This window comes from Syngnathus acus, chromosome 9, assembly GCF_901709675.1.
Source record: "Syngnathus acus chromosome 9, fSynAcu1.2, whole genome shotgun sequence".
Taxonomy (NCBI): domain Eukaryota; kingdom Metazoa; phylum Chordata; class Actinopteri; order Syngnathiformes; family Syngnathidae; genus Syngnathus; species Syngnathus acus.
The window spans coordinates 654,468-679,251 of NC_051094.1; the positions used below are offsets into that span (position 1 = coordinate 654,468).

At 45.5% G+C, this 24,784-nt stretch overlaps 2 protein-coding genes and 1 long non-coding RNA gene across 12 annotated transcripts; all 3 read right to left on the reverse strand.

The window, feature by feature from the left end:
• Positions 1-1,144: 1,144 nt before the first annotated feature.
• Positions 1,145-17,313, reverse strand: LOC119126664 (protein FAM214B). 10 transcript variants are annotated; one of them, XM_037257948.1, is made up of 12 exons: positions 17,165-17,313; positions 16,969-17,064; positions 9,561-9,698; positions 7,427-7,604; positions 7,166-7,278; positions 5,606-6,883; positions 4,022-4,080; positions 3,818-3,917; positions 3,578-3,736; positions 2,708-2,776; positions 1,932-2,137; positions 1,145-1,823 (listed from the first exon to the last, which is right to left on the reverse strand). In XM_037257948.1, exons 6-12 carry the CDS (start codon positions 6,743-6,745, stop codon positions 1,670-1,672), a joined length of 1,887 nt encoding a protein of 628 aa, XP_037113843.1. In that variant the 5' UTR covers positions 6,746-6,883; positions 7,166-7,278; positions 7,427-7,604; positions 9,561-9,698; positions 16,969-17,064; positions 17,165-17,313; the 3' UTR covers positions 1,145-1,669. The 10 variants fall into 10 exon arrangements, with proteins under 10 accessions (XP_037113843.1, XP_037113841.1, XP_037113848.1 ...); XM_037257946.1 differs by adding an exon at positions 10,822-10,824 and having other exon boundaries at positions 16,969-17,313; XM_037257953.1 differs by lacking the exon at positions 9,561-9,698.
• A 1,858-nt stretch (positions 17,314-19,171) lies between these two features.
• Positions 19,172-22,153, reverse strand: cenatac (centrosomal AT-AC splicing factor). The gene is made up of 11 exons (XM_037258007.1): positions 21,793-22,153; positions 21,419-21,585; positions 21,249-21,347; positions 21,089-21,155; positions 20,701-20,763; positions 20,395-20,462; positions 20,208-20,313; positions 20,103-20,133; positions 19,785-19,889; positions 19,532-19,664; positions 19,172-19,442 (listed from the first exon to the last, which is right to left on the reverse strand). Exons 1-11 carry the CDS (start codon positions 21,907-21,909, stop codon positions 19,340-19,342), a joined length of 1,059 nt encoding a protein of 352 aa, XP_037113902.1. The 5' UTR covers positions 21,910-22,153; the 3' UTR covers positions 19,172-19,339.
• A 178-nt stretch (positions 22,154-22,331) lies between these two features.
• Positions 22,332-24,497, reverse strand: LOC119126717. Its single transcript, XR_005098690.1, has 2 exons — positions 23,983-24,497; positions 22,332-22,501 (listed from the first exon to the last, which is right to left on the reverse strand). It is a non-coding gene; the product is annotated as an uncharacterized LOC119126717 (long non-coding RNA).
• Positions 24,498-24,784: the final 287 nt, after the last annotated feature.

The following is a 24,784-nucleotide window of genomic DNA, read 5'->3' on the forward strand; positions in this document are numbered from 1 at the left end:
CGTCTCAGAGCAGCCCCCAAATTTAAAGTTACATACAGCGTCGCTCCTTGGGTACCAAACTTTAAAGTTGTATAATGTTGTTTTTTCTAATATAATATTTATTTATTTTAAACCCATACTGTGTCGCTCCTTGGGTACAAGGGGTGTTTGTTTGGTTTGGTTAGTTGTGCAACGCCATTAGTAGCCAGAAGGGGGAAGCACTGCTCTATTTATAAGGAAGTAGCGATCCTTTCTCAAAGTCAAATAAGATCCGACATGATTTTTCTAAACTGCTAAAACGACCAAGTTTTCTGTTTAAAAAAAAAAAAAAAATCCAAAAGGCTTGTGCTTTGCAATCCAACCCAAAGTTGAGTCAAATTGAGCCAACTTCCTGGGTCAGTGCAATTTTTAACCCTGCAGTTTTGTTGAACAGTAAATTTGGGTAAGAAGGAAGGCGGCGACTTGGTTATTAAGGAACCATGATTTTCTCATGAGTTTTCAATGAACCCAACATGCATGTTTTGGGAATTTGTGAGGAAGTGTCTCTACTTTTGTTTTTGAAATGTGGTGCTATATAAAAGTACTAAAGCAGATATTTTTGTTTATTTGCACATTGGTCCCCAAACATCCATAAATGAGATGATGATTTAGAACATCATGACTTTGTGTGAAGCATTGTTCAAATGTATTCTCATGGTTGCTACCGACACGTCGTCTGGGCGCCGCCGCACAAAATCACCACGTGGACCTTCCCCTACTTCAGAGCCAAGTCGTCGGGAACACCCCGGCCCCGCGCCCAAGCGCATCTCCTCGTGTCGGCCACGGGCCAGGCCATTGAGGGCTACTTGGAAGCAATCTTTTAAGGTACCGCTGCATTTCTAAAAAGAACAGGCTCAACGAACGGGTTTTTCTTGCCAGCTGAAAATTTTATTTATATGTACATATACTTTCCCCCCCTGGATTTAAATACCCCCCCACCCCTCCTATTTCCTTCCTCCCTCCCTCCCTCCCTCAAATCCCATCCCCTTTCAGAGAGAGAAAGGTCGTCTGGCTTAAAGGACACACTCTACTTTTGTGCAGCATATTGCTTCTTAAGACATTTGCGAAAAACAAAAAATCCATAAATTAAAAAATACTACACATATTTTCATTCTGCTCTGGCATCAGATTGCTTTGAACAGAATCTAAAAAAATAAAATCTTTACAAAAGAAATAGCACATTGTCCCTCAGTCTGGCTACATAACAGGAAGTTGATTTGGGTTTTTTACCTTTTTGTTGTCGTCGTCACCACAAGGGACGGCCATCTTGGCTTGAATCGTCAAATAACGTTGAGGTCTTCTTTCGTGTCGGTCGACCACAACGTGTGTTTCCATTGTAATAAAATCACACTTTTGAAGTTCCGCGTGCAGCCAGAGTGAAGGACAGCGTGATACGTACGGCACTCGAGGAAAACTCAGGTGTTGAAGTCACAAGGCATGCAAGTTAAACGTGAGTCACCTCCAGATGTGTGAAGTCCGTATTCAGTCAGCGGTGTGTCAGTGTTTGTGCATTTCTTTGTACAGACTTTTGACCCATGTTGGATCAAGAGCGAGCCCTGTCGGCATTTTGGCTTTCCTCATCCGGTCCGTCCGTCCGTCCTTGTAAAATGCAGTCTCTTTGGCTCCCTCTTCTTTAGGAAGCACAGTCAGGTCACACGCGGGGGGAGTATTTGGGGTTACTTGGCACCTCGGTGAAAGATTTCAGCTCGTAAGGGATCCCCGTGTCCACTTCCACGGGCTTGCGGGAGAATAGCAGCCGGATATCGTTGTGCAAGTAGATCTTCCCAGATTTGGAGCTGTGGAATCTAAAAAAAAAAAAACCTTTTGTATTAAGAGATTTACAATCCAAATGATGGGATGGAATTGAATTGAACAATGTGTCCATTTTTTTAAGGTGAACGCTCCACTCCTACCTGAGATGTATCAGGTAGCAGAGAATCTTCCTGCAGTCTAGCGGCACGCTCCCTGCCGAGCCCTGTTTCTTCCCGTCTCCGTCCTCCTCGACGGGCATCAGGAAGATGCGATGGCGCAGGAAGGTCATGTGATTGGTAGGCATGTCGTCAAAGTTGTACGTCACCAGGAACATCTTTACCACAGTTTTGTTGGGATTAAATAAGGTCTGGAGGGGAGGGAAGATAATCACACAGCGGGTTCAGGTTTTAGGCTTCGACCTAATTCTGCTGAAGTTAACTGTCCAATAAAACACAACACAAAGAGAAACGCATGCTGTGCTTTGAAAACAACCACACTGCCTTGCCTTAGAATAGGTTGGCTTCATGCTAACCAAAAATGCAAACTGCCATCAAGGCGTTAAGAAATAGCATCAAGTGGCGGTTGTTATCGCGCTTGAAGCAATGGCTATTTGAACAAAATAGGTGCAGCAGATCATGTGGACAGACAATTTAACAATACTCATGGACATATATATATAAATATACACACAACGAGACAACTAACATGAATGACTGCATCCCACTGAGTCACAGTGGTAGTAAAAGTCTTTGTTAGTGTTAGCATGACTATTATACTGCCCCCTGATGGCCAAGGAACTTAATTAATCATAATGCACAAGCTGCTAACTGACCCAAAAAAAAAAAATCGCATAGTTGGAAATCACTGATCTAGGTCCATTCATTCAAGTACTTGAAATTGTTTTTTTTCATGTGTTTTGTGTGGATAAAGATCTTACCACTTGAATGGTCCCTGCTTTGGGTATGCTGTAGCCTTTCTTTCCAAGCTTCTCCAGGGATATCAAACCCTGTGACACACAACCAGCGAGCCCATCGATCATTGTGACACACAAAAACAATTTAGCATTCATTTTCCGCAACGCTTCGGACTCCTTTTGCTACGAGGAGTGACATGCAAATTGTACACAGAAGGCCCCGGGCCAAGATTGCAAGGCAGAACATCGCAACTGTAGGGCAAACATGTTCAGCACATGTCCCACTGTGCGGCACTACGCAGATATTTTAGCTGCCAACATCAGCATGTGTCCACAGGCTCCAGACTGCCCCGAAATGGTGAAATTTGAGACAGAGCAAGTAAATCTATCATCTACTCGCACATGTGCAATCAGTAAATTTGCTCCTTTACAAATTTGTTTATTTATTTTTGTTGATGCCAAACTTTTGCGCCATTTGTCATTAATATAGTTAAAAGGAGTAGAATGTGTGTTTATGGTAAACAAATCCAGTTTTCCTCAAACTAATAAACCTAATTTACCATCTTAGAACCAACATCAGTTGGCAAAAAATAGACTGGGTAAAATACTTTTTCCAAATAAACGAGTCTGCTGCCATCTAGTGGTCTAAAATACAATTACACAAACACGCCGAAGGGAAAAACAAAAAGTAGTGTGCTGCCATCTAGTGGTCTAAAATAAAATTACACCAAAAAAAACAGAACAAATAAAAGTAACAGAGGCTGTGGGCTTCTAATTCCAAAGATCTATCCTAGGAACAGATAAAAGCTTAAAGAATCATCTCGCATGATCTCACCTAATTCTTTTTCTTATGCGATAAATAAGAGCACACAAGGAACACACTTAACCACTGACCAGGAAGGGCGAGGGGGCGCTGTGCTCGGAGATGTCGTAGTACGTAACCTGCACGGGCAACGTGACGTGCTGCGGGCAGTAGGAGCCGCTGGCGCCGATCTCCGCCGTGAAGCCTTCGATGCGGCCCGATGGCGAGAAGCGTCCCTTTAGCATTGACTCCTAGACAAGAGAAGGAACGTGGTCACAGCCGCCGTGACCTTATCAAAGGCTCCGATTTTTTTTTCTTCTTCTTCTTAATACCTCAAAGTTTCCTAAAAGTGATCTGCTGATGGAAGAAGAGGGCCAGCTGGAACGGGCCAAGGTTCTGCTGTCCGCATGTCGACCGCTGCGTAACTGGCGGCTGAAAACGAGCACACAAACACTAAGTAGCGGCGCAAACAATCTCCACTTCACTCCTATTCAATTGCTGGCTCTCAATGAGTTTGTACATTTGCGCGGACTGACCTTTTTACACGCGGACTGCTTTTCAGTCGTCTCCCTGACCTCGTACAGTCTGTGGCACACTAAAAGCAAAAATGGTTACAGTTTTGGTAATTGTTGCAATCGTTGTGTGACTGCTCGAAAGATCAATAAAAAAATTTAAAAAATTGTCTGTTACTCAGGCAATTCAACTCAACACAAACTGACCAAATTGGGCTCTTTTTGGAAAATATACATTTGAAAGAAACGGGTGTATTGCATCAACCTTCCTAATATACTGGATGTACATCACAGATGTCAAATTCACAGGACACTGTAGATTTGGCTAGCTGTTAGCCGGCCGGCTAAACCGTTAGTCACTTTGTGCGTTGAGTGAGAGTCGCCAATGTTCTTCACTGTTTTGTTACAGTTAGTTCAATAAAGATTTGAACCATTTTCTAATTCGCACCTTAATTCAGCTATCTTAATTTGGCTAACTTAACCGTAGACGTGCGCTTGTGTTACTGAAGCCTGCTGCTATACTTTGGCAATCGGTACATTGCACTTTGGCTTCCTATATGCACTTTGTTCCTGGCTCAGTCCGCTTGGAAAAAATAATCACAGCAAAAATCTCATGACAGAGTCCAAAATGCAATATAAATACAATAAAAAATAAATCGATATATATATAGCAATGCAGCAAAGCAACAAAAAGTGCGAGAGGGATGAGCGTAATTGACTGTTCCATTTGTCTCTGCTGTACTTCATTTAGTAGAAAGAGGACTATCGAATCTCAGTGTACCTCATGTGAACAGAAGCTTGTCCATGCAAAGTTAACAACGTTATCCTGTGCCAGTACCTTGTAACAGTCATTGAGCTCTCTTCCTGACTGGCCGCGTAACATTAACAAAGGCTTACCACAAGGCCATTCATCGTTAAGGTCACCCGCTCGTCAGGTGACCCCGCCCCTGGCCAGCCGTCGGCTCCTTCTCCTCCCGATGGCCGCTCTTTGTCATCGTGGCCTCGTCACTTCGTTTCGCCAGCGCATCGTGAGTATTCAAAGTCAAAGATCCAAACGGCCGACGATGACGACGACGACGATGTCATCACTTTTAACCTATCTGCAGGCAGCTTTGCCCCTGGCCTTTACTTCTAGAAGTCTATTGTCATCCCATCACCCCACTAGCCGCAGCCTCCATTCAAAGCTCTTTCTGGTCTTCCTTGTGTTCACTTCCAGAACTGTTGCGCGAGAGGATGCATGTGCACGTGCCATTGTTTGTCTTTCTGTACGCCCACTCGAGCCGGAACAATGATCGCCCAACATGCCGCCGTTCGGCTTCGTTCTGGAGATACTCGTGTTGTTCCGGACAGGCGTGGTAATCTTTCACGTTTGCTTATTGTCCCCCCCCCCCCCCCTAGAAAATACAATAAAATAATTAATGGACTAAATTCATTTAAAATCACCTGGCCTCTGGGCCTCGAGTTTGACGCCTGTGATATAAAGTTCTACTCGATTAAAAGTGACCTCTCAGATAAGAAACGGAATGACAGATATTTCCATTTGATGGAAAATATAGAAATTCCAAATCCCGCCTCTAGCAAAACGTGCGTGTCGGAGTGTCCGCTGACCTTAGAAGGAAGAAGGTGGTTCCAGTACGGGGCAGCTTTAGCGTCAGTGCTACGGCACGATCCCAGCCCCGGAGCCAGCAAGGAAAGCCTGCTCCTCTTGGAGGTGGACGGGCCCTCGTCCTCCGAGCACGACTCGGCCGTTTCGCTGGGCGACAGCAACCTCTTCTTGGCCGGCCAGTGGCCCGCCGCTGACAAACGGTGTCCGTTGGCGCCGGGGGTCTTTTCCCACGAAGCCAGCAGCCCGTTTGAGGAAGAAGCAGCAGTCTGGGTGGCACTCCTCTCAGGTGGGGAAGATTCCAGCCCCACGTCCCATTGCGTGGCCTCTCCTGGTTCTTGGAGTTCTGTGTGGTGCGGGGGAGAGAAGGGGCCCGGGGGGCTGGCGGGACTGGCGGGCTCGTATGCGGGCGTGTCGTACAAATGAGGGCTGGGCTGGCCTCCGGCCGCGCCATTGCCACAACTCTCATTTGCGGGGCTTCCGACGGAATAAGCGGGTGCGCGCCCGCCCCCGTTTGGCGCTTCGGGTCTGGCTGAGCTTCCCAGAGAAGGGTCGCACATTGGGGGGGATTTTGGCGAGAGGGGAGAGAACACGTCGGGAACGGGCCTGTCGTGATTGTGCTGAGCCGGACGACGGGAGGGGTTGTGGCTCGGGGACAGCGGGGGGGATCTGGGCAACCCCCCGCCCTCAGAGTCTCTGTGCTCCGTTTGTGCGCAAGAATAGAGCGAACCACAACCACCGGAGCTCTTCACTAGCCCCATCAACACCGCTGGCATCGGAGCCGGCCCACACAGCACTCCTCCCTCGAGTCCATCGATGTCAGGGCAATCCGCCACATGGGGGCGCTTGTGAGTCAACGGAGGCTCCTCCAGCCCTCTTTTCACGCCCAAACGAACAGGCCTGGGTTGGCTATCACTGTGGGACTCAGTGGAGGTAGCAAAACCACCTAACTGTGAGAAAATGGAGAGTTGATAGACCTTTTGATGGCGCAAATCCTCTTGGTCAAAGTGCCGGGCAGCCCCCGGTCTGACGGCGGCAGAGTCCGGGCCCAGTGCAGGTGCCGTGGGAGGAGGCAGGTCCCCCTCCTGGGCTGGAAGCTCCAGTTGAGCTTTTTTGTGAGAAAGCTCCACATGAATGTGCCGCATGATTGCCTAGCTTGCAAGATGACAGAAGGGTCCTCCCTCGCAAGCCAGGAAAGGAGGTTCCACAGAACTGGGAACTCCTACACTTCCTGTTTGGTGACTGTCACCCAGCGTGAATCAGCGAGATGAGTCGCACAGCCCCTGAAGAAAATGGCATAAATATTAAAGCAAAGCATTATTCTGGGAATGATCTCAAAGCTTGGCCTTCAAAAGAAGAGCACAATACAGGACGTGATGATGCAAGCTGCATAGATTTTGCTAACGAAACAGCCATCATTGTTATTTTGCATATACGTCGTTGTTTTTCATTTTAGATTAAAATAGTATCAACGGTAGTAATATCGACTCAAATAGTATCGATATATTTGGGGGCTCAAGTGATTGGATTTAGAGTACATTGGCTCCTCTCAAAGTTCAACTCACCTCTGTGCCTGTCCTTCTGTAATTGGGCCGACGCAGACACACAGCATCTGGAAGTTGTGTCTGTCCGGGAAAGAAAAGGCTCTACAAAAGCAACATGTCTACCACCAAAGCATCTGCCAAGGGAAGACATTTCCAAGTTTAGAAATGAGTCTACAGGAGAAGAAGCAGAAGCAGAAGCATCGACCGCAACAAATGCCTTGCCACCAAACAGTGCACATTTCTTTCCGGATGTTTCTCAATCATCTCGACTTGCGCACCTACCAAAGTGACACGTCAGTGTTGTGTCAGGCTCCCGAGCGAAGGTCCTTCTGAACCAGAGGTGACTCTAGTGGGACTCCATCTGTGATTGGCCGACAGCCACACGCGGCCGCCTTTGTCACCTGGGCGTGCTTTGCAGAAGAACTCTGACATCATGACGGGGTCATAACACCCGGAATACCTGAAGACACAAAAAGCACCAACGTAGAAATGATCATATTTTGCTTGGTCAGATTACATTTCAACTGCTGCATTAGAATGTTCCAAAACAAGAAGAGCATCTGATGAAAAGTGATCTGTGCTGCTAAAGGGAGATAGAAGCCTAGCGAGGCATGCCTGACCCACTTGGACCAGAACTTGGGAATGTACTGGGGGGATGTCGCAGTGAAATGTTGCCCTGGCAACAAGTAGCCCAAGGATAACGGTTCCTTTGTACTTGCCCACAAAGAGGAAGAAGAAAAGCAGAGGGAGTAGTGGAGGTGTTGGAGGGGGGCATTTGGGACCAGGACTGGGACTTTGTTTTGGAAAGATGCTGTGCCAAGAAAATATTTACAAACGTGAGTAAAATAGCAACTGTCATGAATTTGGTATGTAGTCAAATATGTCAACAGACATTGTGGATGTCCAACCATCTTGATGGAAAAAAATGCCACAAAGATGAAAGATAGGAGCAATACAGAAGAAGTTAATAGATCCCAATTTGCTGTCAAAAGGTGTAAATGTGAATTCCTCAAAGGGATGAAAATGTCTGGCAAACATACAGTAGTAGCAGGTGAATCACCACGTTTTGTCACGTTCAAGGCGAGCGATAGACAAGCAAGAGTATTTATAGTCGTCGGTCTGTGTCGGAGCTCATCGGAGCACCCAAAGGTTCGGTCGGTGCTGGGTCCCACTTGATTTCTGACCCTATTTTAAACTTGATAAAGAAGCCACTTGGGCAGCTGTCGCCTTTTGGCCCGCCAGCTGAGAAGGAAACAAAACACCGGAGGCAAAATTGTCACTTGGTTCAAAACTCAAATTCTAAATAAAACTTGCATTATAGCCCCAGAAATGCAACGCTGATCGAATTGGACTCTTTGAATATGGGATGGGACATGAGCTAGAAAACACTATCTGGCAGACTTATTGTTAATAAGTCACACGGGTGGTGGCTCACTTTGTTTTTTGGCAACCGCAAAGGAAGGGGAAGCACAATAGGAGTGGTTGAAAATGGAGTGAATTATGACTGAAATAAAAAAATTAAAAAACAGTTGACGCAGAAACGACTGAAAAAAATCCCAACGCTCTGCTTCTCATGAGGAATCAAGGCTACAAAACCAAAAGGTGGTCATTTCACAATTATATGATTGGAAGAGCCACCTTGGGGATTTGGACAAGAGGACTTGACGCACTCCCTAGAAATACTTTTTAGACCCATGAGATAAAACGCCGACCAGTGCAGATGTTTTGGTTGATTGTGGCAAAAAAAAGGCTTTCCGGTAGAGAAACTTGATTTTAGCAGCTATGCTAAGTGACCAGGAAGATGTATGGAGGAGAGGAGTGGGTCAAAGGTCACAGTCATTTTTTGTTACATCCCTACTAAACAAACACACTTTGACTGGAGTCCCACCATTTTGTTTTTTGGGTGTCCTCACTGCACAGTTTCACCAAGCGGAGGTGTGATTGCATCAGTAGGGCAAGTCCACAGTCAGCTTCCCAAATAGATCTTTAACTTGCGCATACCTTTAAACGTAACACGAGAGGAGACTGTTGTCTGAGTTTAGCCATCGAGCCGGCGATTAGATTGCAGGAACCGTGTACGGTTTGGAAATCTGACGTCACCTCGTGGACAAGGGGATGGAATGACAGCTGGCTGCGCGTGTTTATGGATGAAAAAGAAAGGAGCGAGAGTGACTGAAAACTTGTCAAGCTCTGAGGGACGCGGCGGCGGCGGCGGCGACCCACATGCAAACAAAAGCTGGCCGGCCGGCGAAACTGGCTCAGTGAGGAAATAGTTGCCGAGAAGGCCATTTGACCCGGCCGGCTCAGTCCCTGTCTGTCGTGTGGCCATTTTAGGAGAGTCGAGCGAGCTACATGATGCCAATTAACAGGCTGCCAGTTTAGCAATGTTGACGTCGGGAGAACTTGTGACGCTCACCCTCGAAGTTTCTGGTCGGTTTCCTCTCTTTAGTGGGATGTGGCTGTATTCCAGGTCGTCTTGTCCCTCTTGGCTCAACTTCCTCCACAAGTGTTGAGAGTCGCCTTGCTTGCTTGTTTTGAGCCTTGGTTTTCCTCCCTGAGTAACACACACACACAAAACTTAAAGCCATCATCAACAACTCTCAGCCCCCCCCCACACAGTCTCTCTCTCTCTCTCACCCCCCCTTGCCTCTGCCTTTCTCTCATTGGTGCCTCTGCGCACCATCTCGCGCACAAAAGCCCCCTCACATGCTTGGTCCTCTCGTCCTCACCCCCTCATCTCGTCCTTGCATACTGCCCTCAGCAGCTCCTTTAAAAGCGTCTCTCAGGATTGCACTCTGACTGTTTCCTTCCTTCCTTCCTTCCTTCCTTCCTTCCTTCCTTCCTTCCTTCCTTCCTTCCTTCCTTCCTTCCTTCCTTCCTTCCTTCCTTCCTTCCTTCCTTCCTCTCAGCTGTTAGCAGAGCGAGGCCTGCTTTGCTCACTCAGCAAGAGAGGACATACGCAGACTATGGGGGGGGGGGGGGGGGGTTGGTGCTATGCTATCAGCTGATTGGCCAGAGAAAAGGTGGGCCAGCTCGAGTAGTCGGCATTCTGATAGGTCAGGTCGGGGGGGGGGGGGCACCTGAAGCTCCGCCCACCTGCTCATGCTTGTTTTATGTTAAAGTAGAAAAAGGGCACCCTTAAAGTGAACAACTACATGTAGTCTCCAATTGTTTATCCCCGTTCACACAGACAATCAAAATGAAAAAGGCAGTTTCGCGCAAATTCCACAATCAATACTTTCTCCCCTCCATGACATACGTGAGTTTCGCATGTGAGGTGCACGGCGCCTGCCTCCGTCCGGCGTGTACCAGCTGAGAGCTTATCTGCTGCGGCAAAGGAGAAAGTTGAGCAGCTGAGCACCAGGAGCAGCGTGCAGGCAGGGGACGTACGTGCGCATTGTGCCATCTGCGTGCTACGTTGTTGACGAGGCAAGAACTATTTCGAAGCAACCGCACGGCGCTGCCGGTGGGTGGAGATTAAGAAACAAACATGCCCGAAGCTGTCATGAAAAGCAACGGCGCACCGCACGACTTTGTTACAGACGCAAACAGACATTGCCCGCTTGCGCTTTATCTTTATTTAGCAAACTTGTGGATTGTTATCAGACGCGTGCTGGTGTTGACATGTGAGCCTGCGCAAGCTATTGATAGCGCCGTGCGACTGACAGACTTTTAACTCCCTTCATCGACTCGCCTTCTCGTCCCGTTTCAACAATCTGCTTCGTTGGTCACGTGTACTGTCACTAAACTGCCTGGCCAAGAAAAGGAATTGCAATTTGTTGCATGAGACACATTTGCATTTCCACCCACCAGCTCATATCTTGTGTCCTTTAAAGAGCACACGTTGCCATCCATCCATCCATATATGGTGAAAAGAGGCGCGTCATGTACATGAAGCCAACCCCTCCCCTGCAGGCTGAGTGCAGCCGAGAAGTCAGCAAGCATTGAAAACAACACCGACATTCCATTGCAAGCATGTATGGAAGGCCCAGAGGGCGCATGGCAATTTGTTTTCATTTTCTTAGCATCGTTCTTTTTCTTAATAAAGATCATTTCATTGAAATTTAAGGCAGAATGACAAGCTCAGACAAGGGGCGGAAGAAGCAAAGTCGAGGGAGGGTGTATGTGAAGAGGTTGGGAGGGGGTAGTTGCACTGGTTGCTTGTTGTTATAGTTGAAGAGGCATGGACCTCCCGTTCACTTTTTAAGTGTATACAGGCATGTGTTCTTATTTATGAGCTTAAAGGTTGGGAGTGTTTGCATGTTGAAGCAGCCAAAGGCATCCGGTCGACTGCAGGAACTCTGCAATGTTTGGACCTTTCCACGACTAATGAATCAGAAGCAATTTGGTTTTACGGTCAACTATGTAGAAATAGCTCTCAAATGTAAGATTAGGTGTCATTATCTTGACAGAGCCAGCGCTAGTGTAGCATCAATATTGTTACGTCATAGCGTTAGCAATATGTTTGGGTACAATGCTCAATTGTTTTGGAGTGATACCCCCACAAGTTCAATTCCAGGTTGTGCCCCACCCACACTGTTTTGTTTTTCATATTCTTGAGTCCTCTGTCACAGTTGGGTGATTTGAAGTCTCTGTGGCATGTTTGAGCAGCTGGGTGTGGATGCAGAAGCTCACAAAGTGGGAACCACACAGGTTTACGTAGCATTAGCATGGATTGTATTGTCCCAGAAAATGGCCGTGTCGCGTCCCCGGCTGAATCTTTAAGTGCTTTTATTTCTCGTGCTGAACACAGCAAAGATTCTACATGTAACAAAAAAAACAACATCGCGTGAAATGCCAGCCCAGTTAATAGACCTTTGACGTCGATATGAGTCAATGGCAGTGAATGAGTTCATCTACTCCCACCGCAAACGAGTGAAATTCGAAAGCCCTTAGTAAACAAACATGAAAACCAAAAGCTATTATTTGGACCACGCGCTTATAATTGGACTGTGGTGAAGGTCCTTTACAGCGAGCGGGCTTGCCCTTTCTCAACAAACAAACATTGGCAGTGCACACAGTTAAACAGTAGGCCCACCAGTGAGATCTAAAACAAGACTCATCAGTATTTTTGTCACCGCATCCACATTGTTATTGTTTTTTTTTTTTAAACTGTTGTCAACTTCTTGTTTGATAGGAATGTTAAAAAGCGATGTCTTTATGCAAGTTGTCTGTCACTCATTAGTAACCGATGAAGGGGGCTAGCTCGCTAGCTAGCTAGCCAAAGACGGGCCAAGTAATAAGTTCTTACACATCTTTATCATTCGTTAAACCATAACCTGGACAAGAATAAGCGATGCCCACAGTTTGACCCGAAACAAATTAAATCCCATTATTCCTCGGAACAGATCCAGTTCCACAATGAAATTCTTCCACCCACAGGAGACAAATAGTTCAAATACTTGCTCACATTACAAAAGAAATGTGAGGCAGAAAAAACAAGAGCGGAGAAGAAAAACAAACCCACATGACTGATATGCAGCAGTCAAGGGAGGAAACGCTGCGATAGGGAGGAAGGAGTGTGGCACCCAGAATTTTTAGTGACAGGCCGGCCCAGTTCAGAGGATGGAATGTTCCACGGAAAATATGCATAAAGGACAGAAAATAAAGCCGCCTCTTCACCCTTTTTAGGCCCTTAAATCTTCTGCCAACGTTTATTTGTGGCTCACTCACTAATCAAGTGTTTAAAAATGAACTTTCTTCAGTGGCGTGGACACGGACGGGTCACAGGGTGAGAAATGAGTCACATTCACCAGAAAAGTTGCGATAGAGTGTCAGTTGTTGTGTTGACTCACTTCTCACAGAGATGGAGAATCAAGCGACTCCAGCTGGGTCTTGAGATACGAGTAAGCCCATTTGAAAGTCTTGCGAGATAAGAGTTGGCCCATTTGTTTTCTGCTTTCTCTTGCTAACGCAAACTTGAGATACAAGTGCTGTATGGTGGTGGCAGGTGAGAAGATAACGTTTGTAAATATTATTTCCAAACATGATTATCACTCAAAACTGAAGGTTACGAAACAAAGAGAATTATTGATAAAACAACTTCATAGCCTCTGTAATCTGAATGCGAACAAACAATGGGAGACACATGGGGGTGGGGGGAGGAGGGGAAGTGCAGGGAGAGGCCATGCAAGGGTTAATCCTGAGATCAGTGCAACACACAAAAACAACCACAGTCCTTAAGCAGCACTTGGAAGATTTAATGTTGCTGGACTTGCAGCTTTGTTTTGTGCCTTGGAGCTACGAAAATGAACCGAGGACAAGTTAGCGAGAGCACATCTGGTCGCTCGTGTGACTGAAACTGGGTGTCTTAAAGCCATCAAGCCAACTATTCAATAAGAATTCACAGTACTGGACATTAAAAGGTACATTTATACAAACAGATAGTACCCAAACCTTTTTCTAACTTACTGTTGCAAGAAAAAGAATACAAATGCGTTTTTTAAAGTCATGGTTATGTATGACAATCCATAATTGTCCGACGAAAAGATTTGATTCAAAATGCAGATGTCCCTTGGTTGTTGTTCCCAAAAAATGCAAAGGAACCTGCCAAGAACTGATAAATAGCAGCAGTTCAGAGAGCAACGTCGCAGCCGAGTTGCTTCCAGAATCCAAATGGTGACGGACCGGCAAAGGACACAAATACAAACATTTATACAAAAATACACTAATACAGCGACTACAAATAATGGCCGGAGATATTCCCTCAAGATAAACAAACAGCTTTGAGGCTGAGCTTTTCTTTTTTTTTTCGACGCAGAACTCACTTCACTTTGGCTTTAAGTGTGGAAAAGAAACCCGCATACACCAACACCGTTTGGTTTGGACAAGAGCTTTGGTTAGACCTTGTCGACAAAAGGATTCATTGAGCAATGGCAGGACTCATCTTAGTCTAAAGAAGAATTTTTTTCAGAGCATTTCATGTTGTCAAAAGGCGGTATTCTCATTCACGTTTCGTTTGTGCAATACGAATTCAACAGGCAAATTCCACCTGTTTTGAAGCCACCTCGGGGGGCGGCCATTTTGAAAATGACATCAGTTGCCAGGTCACAGGTCACAACCAATCACAGCTCACCGTGATTGGTTGAAACCAGAGCCCTGATAACTCTGATCTCATTTTCAGACAGTAAGTGGCAAAATGGCCGCCATCTGCGATTGGGTGAATTTAGCTGCATTGCTCATATTCCACCAATGCAATAGTAATCAGAATGCCGGCTTGAGACTAATGCGGGCACGTACAACATCTTCTTGTAAAACTTCCCCTTTCATGTTAAGAGCAGTTTAAAAAGATGATTGAAAATACTCAAAAAGTGCTTCGTGACATCCAACCAAGATGGAGGACTGTGAATAAGGCACAGGATGAGTGGGAGTGGGCTAGAGCGAACAGGTCGAAGCTCGATAAGCTCCACGGTGACCTATATAATGCATAGATTTTCATCTCCACCAACACGTTTCGCGTTGGGTGACAATGGAGAACAAAATCCATCTAGGGAGATTGGATGGGCGTTGTTAATCTGTGATCTAGGCGGCTATTTTGTTACCGTGACACAGTTTTAAGGTCATAGGCATCAGTATCAGGATTTATCAAGTCAAAGTAAAGGATGATTGATGAGGAGAAACGGTTGAGTGGAGGCTTCTTGGAAACCATCGCTCCAAATGAATAGGACTGACTGAAAACAGCAAGGAACCGGTACCATTTACTTTGGGTCGTTGTCCATCTGCACTGTGAAGCGCCATCCAAAAGCATTTGGCTGAATATGAGCAGAAAATATTACCCCAAGCACTTCAGAATTCATGCTACTCCTATCATCATCATCATCAAAAAAAAATAAAAAATACAGGCCCATTGGCAGCCATGGGCAGCCACCTAGCCATGAAATGGCTGAACAGCCATTCCAAATTTTGACCCAAAATTCAAAACCCTCAATGCATATCATATGCTGGAAATTGCAGCCGATGTTTAACATTGGTTGCTTTTGCTGGTTTGACCATTTTACAGTCGACGCAAGCAAGCCAATTCTAGCGGTAGGCAAAATGGCATTGGAGTGAAATCAATCCATTGATCAACAAAGACTCGTGAGTGATAGAGGAAAAGTCACAGGCTAGACATTCCCTTCTCTAAGCGTTACAATGACCCTTTAGAGATCAATATGTCTTTATTGTCTGAGGTATTAAAACACTAATTACAGCACAAGTACAATGCGCACACATCGCTCTCTTTCATACACATTCTGAGGGGATCAATAAATCTCCACGGCAGCGTTGACCCGTATAATCTCGAATATCAAATCGGACGACGACAAACCCTCATCGTCACAGAGAGATTGAATAGAATTCCACACATGCAATAAGTTGTACATTCGTTGCTACCAGTGTGTTCTGTACCGTTGACGAATAACGGCCCTCAGCAGAGAGCGCATCTGACGTGCACGTGGATGAACGTGCCGCCGCAGCTTCTTTGCGGGCAAGGCGTCCTTTGCCTTCATAGAGAGCCAGAGGACCCGGAACAAGCTTGCCTGGTAATCAGTTTCACGTGGCTCACGATGTGCGGGAATGCGTAAACGAGATCCTGATGGTTAAGACTTTTTTTTTTGTAAGCATCAACCTCAAAGCTGAGGTTGAGGGTTTGAATCTTCATGTTGCATAGTCTTTATGTGCTACTCTGGGTTTTCTCCACCTCCTGCCACAAAAGGGTCCTAAGTTTTCCACAGGTGTGAATGTGAGTCAAAGATGGTCAATGTGGTCTCAGTCCAGGGTCTACCCCTCCTTTTTTTTTTTTTTTTTTTTTAACCACAGCCTCCAGCATAATGAGGTGACAGGACAAGTGGATGTAACAATGGACTCTTCTTTGAACAAGCTTACTAAATACATATATGTCCGCAGGCCAGAAGCCCCTTAACCCTGCTGAGGAACATTTACCTCGCCTTCAGGCTGATGGCTAAGACGCCCATGACGTCACACTCAGCTGAGGACAAAGCCCACTGGTTTCTGCCAGACAGAAAGGTGGGGAGGGGGCTTTAAAGGAAGAAAGAAGGGAGGGTGGAAAAGATGTCGACTCGCAGATGAAATCCGCCCACTTGGTGAATGTGTGTGCATTGTATGTCTCGATGCAGAGAGGTGAGTGGCACGGCGCTGAGCCGTCAATGCCATCATGCCCTGCTTGTCAGGACAAGGGATGACCCCACAGAGCATGTGAGCATTATATCACCACCGAGACTCTATTGCACCAATGCATCAGAGCACTGCATGTAATCCCCATGTGCAATATCCTCATCACTATCAATCTACCCACTGAGGTCTATGCCAGGGATCATTGCTCCATCCATCCATCCATCCATCCATCCATCCATCCATCCATCCATCCATCCATCCATCCATCCATCCATCCATCCATCCGTCCATCCGTCTTAGTAAAGAAAATGTGTAAAAATAGCAGGTGCCTGCACTGTTTGATGTAAATTCCATATGTGCAGTTGGAACCAAATGTTGAATACAGTGGGATTATGATCCCAATCCACCGCAGACTGCTCACAGTGAGGCAGACAAAGCAGGGGAACGCCCCCTCCGCCCAGCAAGCGGCTGTCAGGGCCATCAACTGGTTCAGGCTGGATTCCAGGCATTCTTATACTTAACATATCAATTCATCGACCATGTACATGGCAAACCGATGAGCAGCATGTCAAGAACACCCCCCCCCCAAAAAAAACCCAACCATCCAAGAACGCCAGTCTGTTTCCACCACACAATGCTATACTTAAAGTTGGCACACACACACACAAAGATGAGGCAATGAGCTGGTGAAAAAAATTCATAAAGGTTCTTACCGAGATAAATGTCCACTCGGAAAGGAAAATCACAGCCTGGCGACCTTCACTGACGTGTCGTTTGGCCCTTTGGATAGATTTTTGTCGTTTTGCTCGCTTTGACGGAATCCAGGTAGGTTCGAGAACCGTACAAGGCCAAAATCGAGTTACAAGATAGAAAATGACCCTCAAATGCCCGAAATATGAGTCTTCTCACTTTCTCGGGAGGATGTTCGGGTCTGTGTCCGACTCTTTTCTAGCACGATACTGGTCTTCTCTTGTGCTGTGTGCTTTTCGAGCGCTCGTAGCTGTTTTCGTTGTTCCAACCTTTTGCCTCCCTCTGAGTTGTCTCTCCCCTGTGCCTTTAAACGACGACGTTTCCGGGGTTTACTACTTAATACATAAAAGGCGGGGCTTCACTGCCAGCTGAGCGCTTGTCATTTACTCGATTGGTTAGTTCTAGCCCTCGTAGCCAATCAGATTTCGGGTGCACGCCTGGTTCAAGATATGCAGATTTATTCAGAAACACTGCTCTGTGATTGGACCTTTGATTCACTAAAGAACCGCCCAGTACACGTGCGTTTGTTCTCGCGTCCCAGCCTCAAGTCTTCGCTTCATCGTATCGGTGGTCAATAAAATCCATGAAGAGCAACAAAAGATATGACAGAAGAATAATCATCCGCGTTTTGGTAAAACGTGAAGCGTCACATTTGAACAGGTCTGATTTTAAGATGCGGTCAAAAGACCTACGTCATCATTAAATCCTTCGTCACAGGAAGGTGGTGACGCTCTTCCTTTCCTCATTTTGGACTGAATAGCAGACCATAGCCATGTTGTCACTGAGCTAAAAATAGACGTTATATCCCCATTCGCAGCTGTAGTGTGCACTGCACCTTACCAAGCTGATAACGAACGGTGCAGTGGAAAAGACGTGCAGATAACATAAGGGCGTGCGAGTGCACTCTAGACTGGTTGATTATTGTAGAAGACCTATTTGTTTTGTACTGTGCAGATATAATGATACACTCCTATTTTCAGAACCTCAAATGAATGACACAAAACGATAAGAGCAGAGGTCCAATTGCATGCCTAATTATGTGTATTGCGGTACAATAAATGGATGGATGCATCGTAAGGTATTGTTGGTTCACTTATAGTTGTACTTACAAACGTATACAAAACATCGAGCAATAAAATTCAATTTTAGATATTTTTTTTCTTCAGGTAAAATTATACATTTGTCTAAAAGAAAACACAAAAATAAAGCCCAGATTTATGCCTGTTCGAGCACAGGGAGCAGAAAACCATCAATTTCATTTTGACTAACGCCCTCAACGAGTTCTTAACTTTAAAAGTGCAGTGTATGGCGCCATCTGCTGTTATGTTAACAAAACAGCGAATACGAAGCCACAGTAAATTTGAGGACATTTTATCTCGCCAAAAACATAAGTCTTCAAATAATCAATGCACAAACCCACACGGGAGGGAAGCCGTTCTTTTGCAAGACGTGCGGCAAAGGATTCAACTAGACGTCCAACCTAAAAAGACACATGATGATCCACACGGACTGTAAAACGTGCGGGAAGCAGCTCAGAAACACACACAAAGTCATCACGGGCGAGAAGGCGTACCCCTGCGACACGTGCGGGAAGAGCTTCACGGAGCTGTCCATCCTCAAGAGACACATCATGGTCCGCACCGGGGAGAAGCCGTTCCTCTGCAACACGTGCGGAAGAGGTTTCAGCGACCTGTCCGTGCTGAAAAGGCATGTGATGGTGCATACGGGAGAGAAGCCATACTCGTGCCACGTGTGCGGGCAAAGGTTCCGTGCCAACAGCAACTTGAGCATCCACAGGAGGAGAGTGCACGCGGCCCAGAGTTCTCTTGAGGAGGCACTTGAGACTTGATTGCCAGCTAAATGTGTTAGTTGGCTCATTTTGAAGGACATTAAGCGGATACATTTGAATTGTCGTCTCTCCAATAAAAGACAATTGGATGCATATCTCGCTATGTGATGAGATTCAAGGAGTGGAACCGTTCCATTCAGTGGGAATACAATTCCATATAGGGGCGAGTTCAAGAGGGTGTTTGAATGGGTCTTATTTTACAATATGAATTAACTTGTCGGAAATGTTATACCTATATATTTGAGGGGGGGGTTAGTATTGTATGTACAAAGGCAGAATAATCAGCCATCACTCACTCAAGAAAACGCTTGGTTATCTTCATATTTACAGTTTTTCAATTTTATTTATTTTTTTACTTTATCGCGTAGGTGTTTCTCTCAAACAAATATTCACCATAATAGACTTGAATGCTGCTTTCAGATTACGACAGGAATTGGAACTCTGTCGTAAACCGAGGACGCAACCTCGGTCCACCAACTCAGATATTAGTCATTTGCTGTCATCTTTGCTTTCTTAGACCTTTCCCCACCTTGCTTCATTTTCCTCTTTGCTTTATTCTTCTGGCCTTCCTCCTGTCTGAACTGGTGCCTGTTCAAAAATGATACACGTCCAACCCGGACATTAGAAGAGATACTAAAGTTCGTCTCTGGCTGAAGCACAGCGTGCCGAAGTCTCACCTGGACTGCCAACGTCTGCCGCTGTTCCACACGCGGCCGAAGGAGGGCAACCAGTTGGCGTCCGTGTGTGAGCTATGGTCAAAGTTGGCCCCGACTCGGTTTGGGGGGAGCTTCCTCAGCTTCTCTTGCTCCTCTGAGAAAAATAGATTTCCCGTGAGACCTTCCAACACTTAACGTCCTCCCAGCGAGCAGCATCAAAAACATTGCCAAGGCTGAAGGCAACCCCCAAATTAAAACCAAAAAAACACGCTACTCTGCCTGAGGAACTCCTGGGCCGACGGGCCAATCTCGGGAGGTGCCGTGTTTGAAGACGTCCCCTCGAGCGGATCATCATTCTGGAGCCAAGGAGGCACGGCACCTGTAATGCACAAAGAGAGTTAGCGATATTACAAGTACAGGCAGAATGACATCCATCAACACGTAGAAAGAACCCCCCCCCCCCCCGCCTTTTTTTTTTTTTTTTTTTTTTAAATAGATCATCTTGATCTTGAAAAATCGGACCCAAAGCACTTGTAAGCCAAAGTATGTCTAAATTTGCTTCGTTCCTTATGGCTGCAGTTCTTTTCTGTACCTGTGTGTACATTTCCACTGTTTGACGAATCCTATGACAGAAAAAACGACATTAGTGAATGAATGGCATGTATGTGCGTGATGGGCCGGAAGGCATTTCATCTACCTGATGACCAATAAAAGTCAGGCCCCGCTCCTGCGCGTTGAGCGTCGAATCGACGAGGCTTCTCGCCGTGCGCTGGCGGGCTCCCCACGTCGTCATCCCCCGAAAGCTATTTCGCACCCCCAGGTAAGAAGATGAGCCCAAACCGTATTAAAAGACACTTGAAGACATTTGAGGGATACGCCGTTACCTGACACCGGCCCCTGTGACAGTTTCTGCTGCGTTTGGTCCGTTGCTTGACTCTGGCGCTGCTTCATGCTGATTTTGATTCAGGAAAAGCCAACAGTGGTTCACAGAGGAAGTCTCACAAACAAGTGTTCTCCGATTTGGCAATTATTTCCAAAGACCGATTTTCTTGATTTTTTGCTCACTTTCTTTTGTAGTTGCCAGTCTAGCTATTATCTACTCTACTTATCTGCTACGCGCCTGAACACTACGACAGTTGACAGTCAAGGCCACGGTTATGGATACCGCCACTGCATCCTTGGAAACAAACCTCTAGACGAGACTCGAGGAGCTCTTGGCGCCCTTTCTCCTGGGCCCGGATCAACTCGGCTTGCTGAGGACGACAAACAGAACAGCTAATTTGAAATCTGGAAGTTGTGGTTGAATCAATATGGATTTAGTCAATAAAAGTAAGGGGCGGTACTCGGACAACGTGGTCCAGTCTTGTAATATCTGAGCCCAGAACTGGACGTGACCAAAACCAGCTAAAAAAAAATATATATATATGCAATATTGTAAACAGTCATATCTGGTGATTGATTTAAAAAAGAAAAAAGTCTTGACTGTCAGACTGGGACACAAATGGCAGCCCTGAGCAGAACCATACTTTCTGAGAACTGGCCTCAGACCAAGTGAGACCGGATAAAAAGTAGTATTACCTGTTTGATGAATTCATCCTCCTTCTCCACAAATGTTTCCAACACTTTGGCCACTTCAGCTTTGAACCTACAGGAAAGATCATTTTTACTGGTAACTGTGAGAACGGTTGCAAAAGTCCAACATCTGTCTTCATGTTTCTGCAAAGTTGGCCAAGCTCACCGTTGAGTCTCTTCCTGCGTGATGATGACTTTGTCTTTTAACTTGGGGTCTGCCTTGTTTTCCCACCAGAACTTGTGGGTACTCTTTCTGTGTTCTGGCCTGAAATCGGATCCATTTAATAGGTCAGCTAACAGCTAACTTTGAACCTTTACGACAAAAATGTCACTCACGTGGCCATGTGCTCCAACAATCCTCCGTGTCGGACGGTCATGTTGCCGTCAGTGACATTTCGTTCCACTTCCCGCCCGCAGCAGTAACACCAAAAGGTTTTCTCGTGTTGAGCGCTCTCAAATTTGTCAACTTCGGGTTTGTTAAGTGTGCGCCGTGCTTCTTTTACCTGGAAGACATGAGGAACAGCGCCTTTGTAACGTTAGAAACAACTGAATATTTCACATTTTGACTCTTGGTCTTTCCGAAGCCTTTAAAATGTCATAAAATCCGTCATTCTTAACATAGTGACAAAATGCAAACATCGTTTTGTTCCCTTCCCATTACAATCGGTCTTGTTGAAGGGGCGTTCATTTCCACGACATTAATTACTCACCTTTTCAATGAATTTCATTAACACAAGCCTAAGTCTGCTTTGGTGGTGTTTCCCGAAGATATGTCCTTTCCCGTTGAACGCCGTTTGCCTACATATGGCGCAGTAATAGGCGCCCATTTAGTCAAATAAGGTGAATAACAAACTAGTGACACCAGTGTTGTCCGAATCCGCAGGTAGCGTCAATATGGCGGAGCCGTGACGTCATTTCCGGACAGTTTCAAGGCTGCGTTCGTATGTCACGTGATGTGCGGTCGGGTCGCTCCGGAAATGACGCCGTAACATTCTCGTTGCGTTTACCCAAAAAGTCAGCAGTCATGATAAAACCGAAAAACAATTTGAACTGGAACTCACCTCTATGGCCTAATATATATATATATATATATATATATATATATATATATACTTAGTTTTTTTTTTTTTAAAGTACAATATTATAGAAAACTATTTTATCCGATTAAAAACATGTTCTGGGATTAACTAGTGATTTCTGTTCTTTAAAAATGAGCAAAGGTGGTTCGAGATTTTCCATTGGCCCCACCTTAGTGTGGTGGTTTTGGTAAAGTGCAATATGAGCACCAAGGCTGGGCGTTCACAGAGTTCATAGGTCGAAGGGTACTTGTGGAGGACCGTGGAGCGCTTGTGTGAGATTTGCAGCACACTAGCCACATCTTGACAGACAGGAGCCAGGTGGTAGCTTTGCTTGTGGAACCTGATGACAGCAGAGTCACAGAGAGAATGGACCAGTTAGACTTCTGCTCAAGAAACAGGAACAACTCAGACAGACACTTCCCCCCACAGCGGTTTCTCTTTTAAAGGGCTGACTTATTTAAAAAAAACAAAAAAACAATTGTGATTCAAAGGCCATTGTAGTTAGAAGCAGCCATTTTTGGGTAAATGAAAGGACTCATTCTAGCACCTATTACAACAATTATACAAGTCCCCACTCAGAAAATTATGATTACTAATTGAATGATTAATAATTGAATGATGAATGAAAATAGATGATTTTTAATCTCTTGACCTTTCAGCCAGTCTTTTTGACTGCCCTCTGACCCTCAAAGACCTCAATGGTGGGTTCAATTACAGCTTTTGACCACAGAGTGTCACTGCAGCCCATCCGCGAGAACGCTCTCGGGACACCGTTTCCCCTTTGCGGGACCTCTTTGCAGGATTTCACTGCTTTTTTTCTTTGACAGGATTTCAGTGCTGATCTTCATTTTCTCAAGAGAATGACGTGTCAAGAAACACACAAACTTCCATGTAGTAGTGACTCTTGTATGTACGCTCTCAGTAATAAAGCTTGATTAGCTTTGAAGACAATTTGGCATCGAATCAAGAGTTCTGAGAGTAAATATGAGTATTCTCTGGAAACTTTGGAAGAAAGAATTTTACTTTGATACCTTGATAAAAAGCTTCACTATTGTTTGGTGTCATTTGCCGCGCTAGCTCTCGTGGTTACCACGTGCGCCTCACAGTTCTGAGGTTCTGAGAATGAATCTCGGCTACGGCCTCCCTGTGTAAAATGTGTGTTTCTCCGTGTTTCCTCCCACATTTCGAATCATACGTTTGGTTCATTGAAGACTAAATTGTCCATGGGCAGGGTTTTTTCCTGGCTCAAATTGCGACAGCTGAGGTGTTACCATTCTGACCATTTATTTACACGTGCACCATGCTGGCTCAGTTACTTTTTGGCTGAAACATTTCATATTCCTGTAGGAACCTTATGTAACATTAAATCAAACAATAATGATCAAAGTGCCTTGCATATATTGCCTATTTCAATTTGGCTCGGTCATAGTTGAGTACAGCTGGAGGCAAAAACCAACCGGCTTCCCCTAAAGTGAATAAACCTGTATAGAAAATGTCTGTTTCCAAATGCCAACCAAATAAAAGAACAAGGGAAAGGAGAACAAATGGATCCGATTTGCTATTGGATGAAAGCAACATCCCGTGGTGCGTTCAAAGCAGACGAACGTGAAAGAAATTCACTTTTGTGAGGATTTATTGAAGCATATTGCTCTGATTACAGATTCACGGGCTTAACACACAGCGAGTGTACTGGAAAGAGAACATCATTTATTGATTAAAATACTTTTCATGTTGGAAAAGCCCTGGCCATGATGCCGACAATTCATTAAAATAACATCACTCAGCTGTCAGAGTTAATCATTCAACCCTTTTTTTTCTCACCTGATTCCCACGCCTCGACTTTTGGCCCCTTTGATGCGTACCTTGACTCTCCAGTGCTGCTCAGATGATGACATTCTAATATTGGATGCTGGTTCTTCTGTTGTGGGTGCACAGGAAAGTCCTGGCTCGAGGGAGACAGCAGGTGGGCGCCGTTGCGATGAATAAGATCTCTCTTGCTATTCTTAGACCGCAAAGCTCGAAGCTTTTGGAAAGTCTCAGAGATCTCTCAGAGTTGGCATTGGCGCTGCTTTTACTGCTGGGAATGCTTTTGTTTTGCTTGGTCATGAGAAAATCTGCGGTGGTTTTATGGAAAGGTCACGTCGTCTCACAAAGTGTTAGCAACATCAGAAGATTAGAACGCTGCAAAGCTTTTTGGTTCATGAGAAAATCGTCCCCTTTATGTCATTCGATCAGTTTGTTCGAGCATGTTGAAGGGCTAAATCAATGCTATTTTAACTTGAACCAAATCTATCCATCTATCCAGTCTTGGATGCTAATTAGTATTAAGCTAGCAGAGTCTTTTAACTCTTTCCATCTTAAATCTATCCATGTATCCAGTCTTAGCTAGCAGAGTCTTCTCGCTTTTTCCATCTTAAATCTATTCAATCTAGTCTTAGATGCTAATTAGCATGAAGCTAGCAGAGCCTTTTAGCTCTTCAACACTGTTATCCCTCTGAATGACTTCCATCCGCTGAATGTGGAGAGGACGCAAGCTCGTCGTGTCCCAGTGAGACGACAGTAAAACACATGCGGCTACTTCCTGGAAGTTTGCTGGCTATATCGTACATCTCTGTGCGAGCCA

Coding starts and splice junctions, on each gene's coding strand:
- LOC119126664 (XM_037257953.1), bottom strand. CDS start 6,745: ATGCGGCACATTCATGTGGAGCTTTCTCACAAAAAAGCTCAACTGGAG. Junction 2,138..2,707: donor AAGCAGGGACCATTCAAGTG/GTAAGATCTTTA, acceptor CCTCCCCTCCAG/ACCTTATTTAATCCCAACAA. Junction 1,824..1,931: donor TGCTACCTGATACATCTCAG/GTAGGAGTGGAG, acceptor TTTTTTTTTTAG/ATTCCACAGCTCCAAATCTG.
- cenatac (XM_037258007.1), bottom strand. CDS start 21,909: ATGGGCGCCTATTACTGCGCCATATGTAGGCAAACGGCGTTCAACGGG. Junction 20,314..20,394: donor GTCACAGGGGCCGGTGTCAG/GTAACGGCGTAT, acceptor GGTGCGAAATAG/CTTTCGGGGGATGACGACGT. Junction 19,890..20,102: donor CAGTGGAAATGTACACACAG/GTACAGAAAAGA, acceptor TGTGCATTACAG/GTGCCGTGCCTCCTTGGCTC.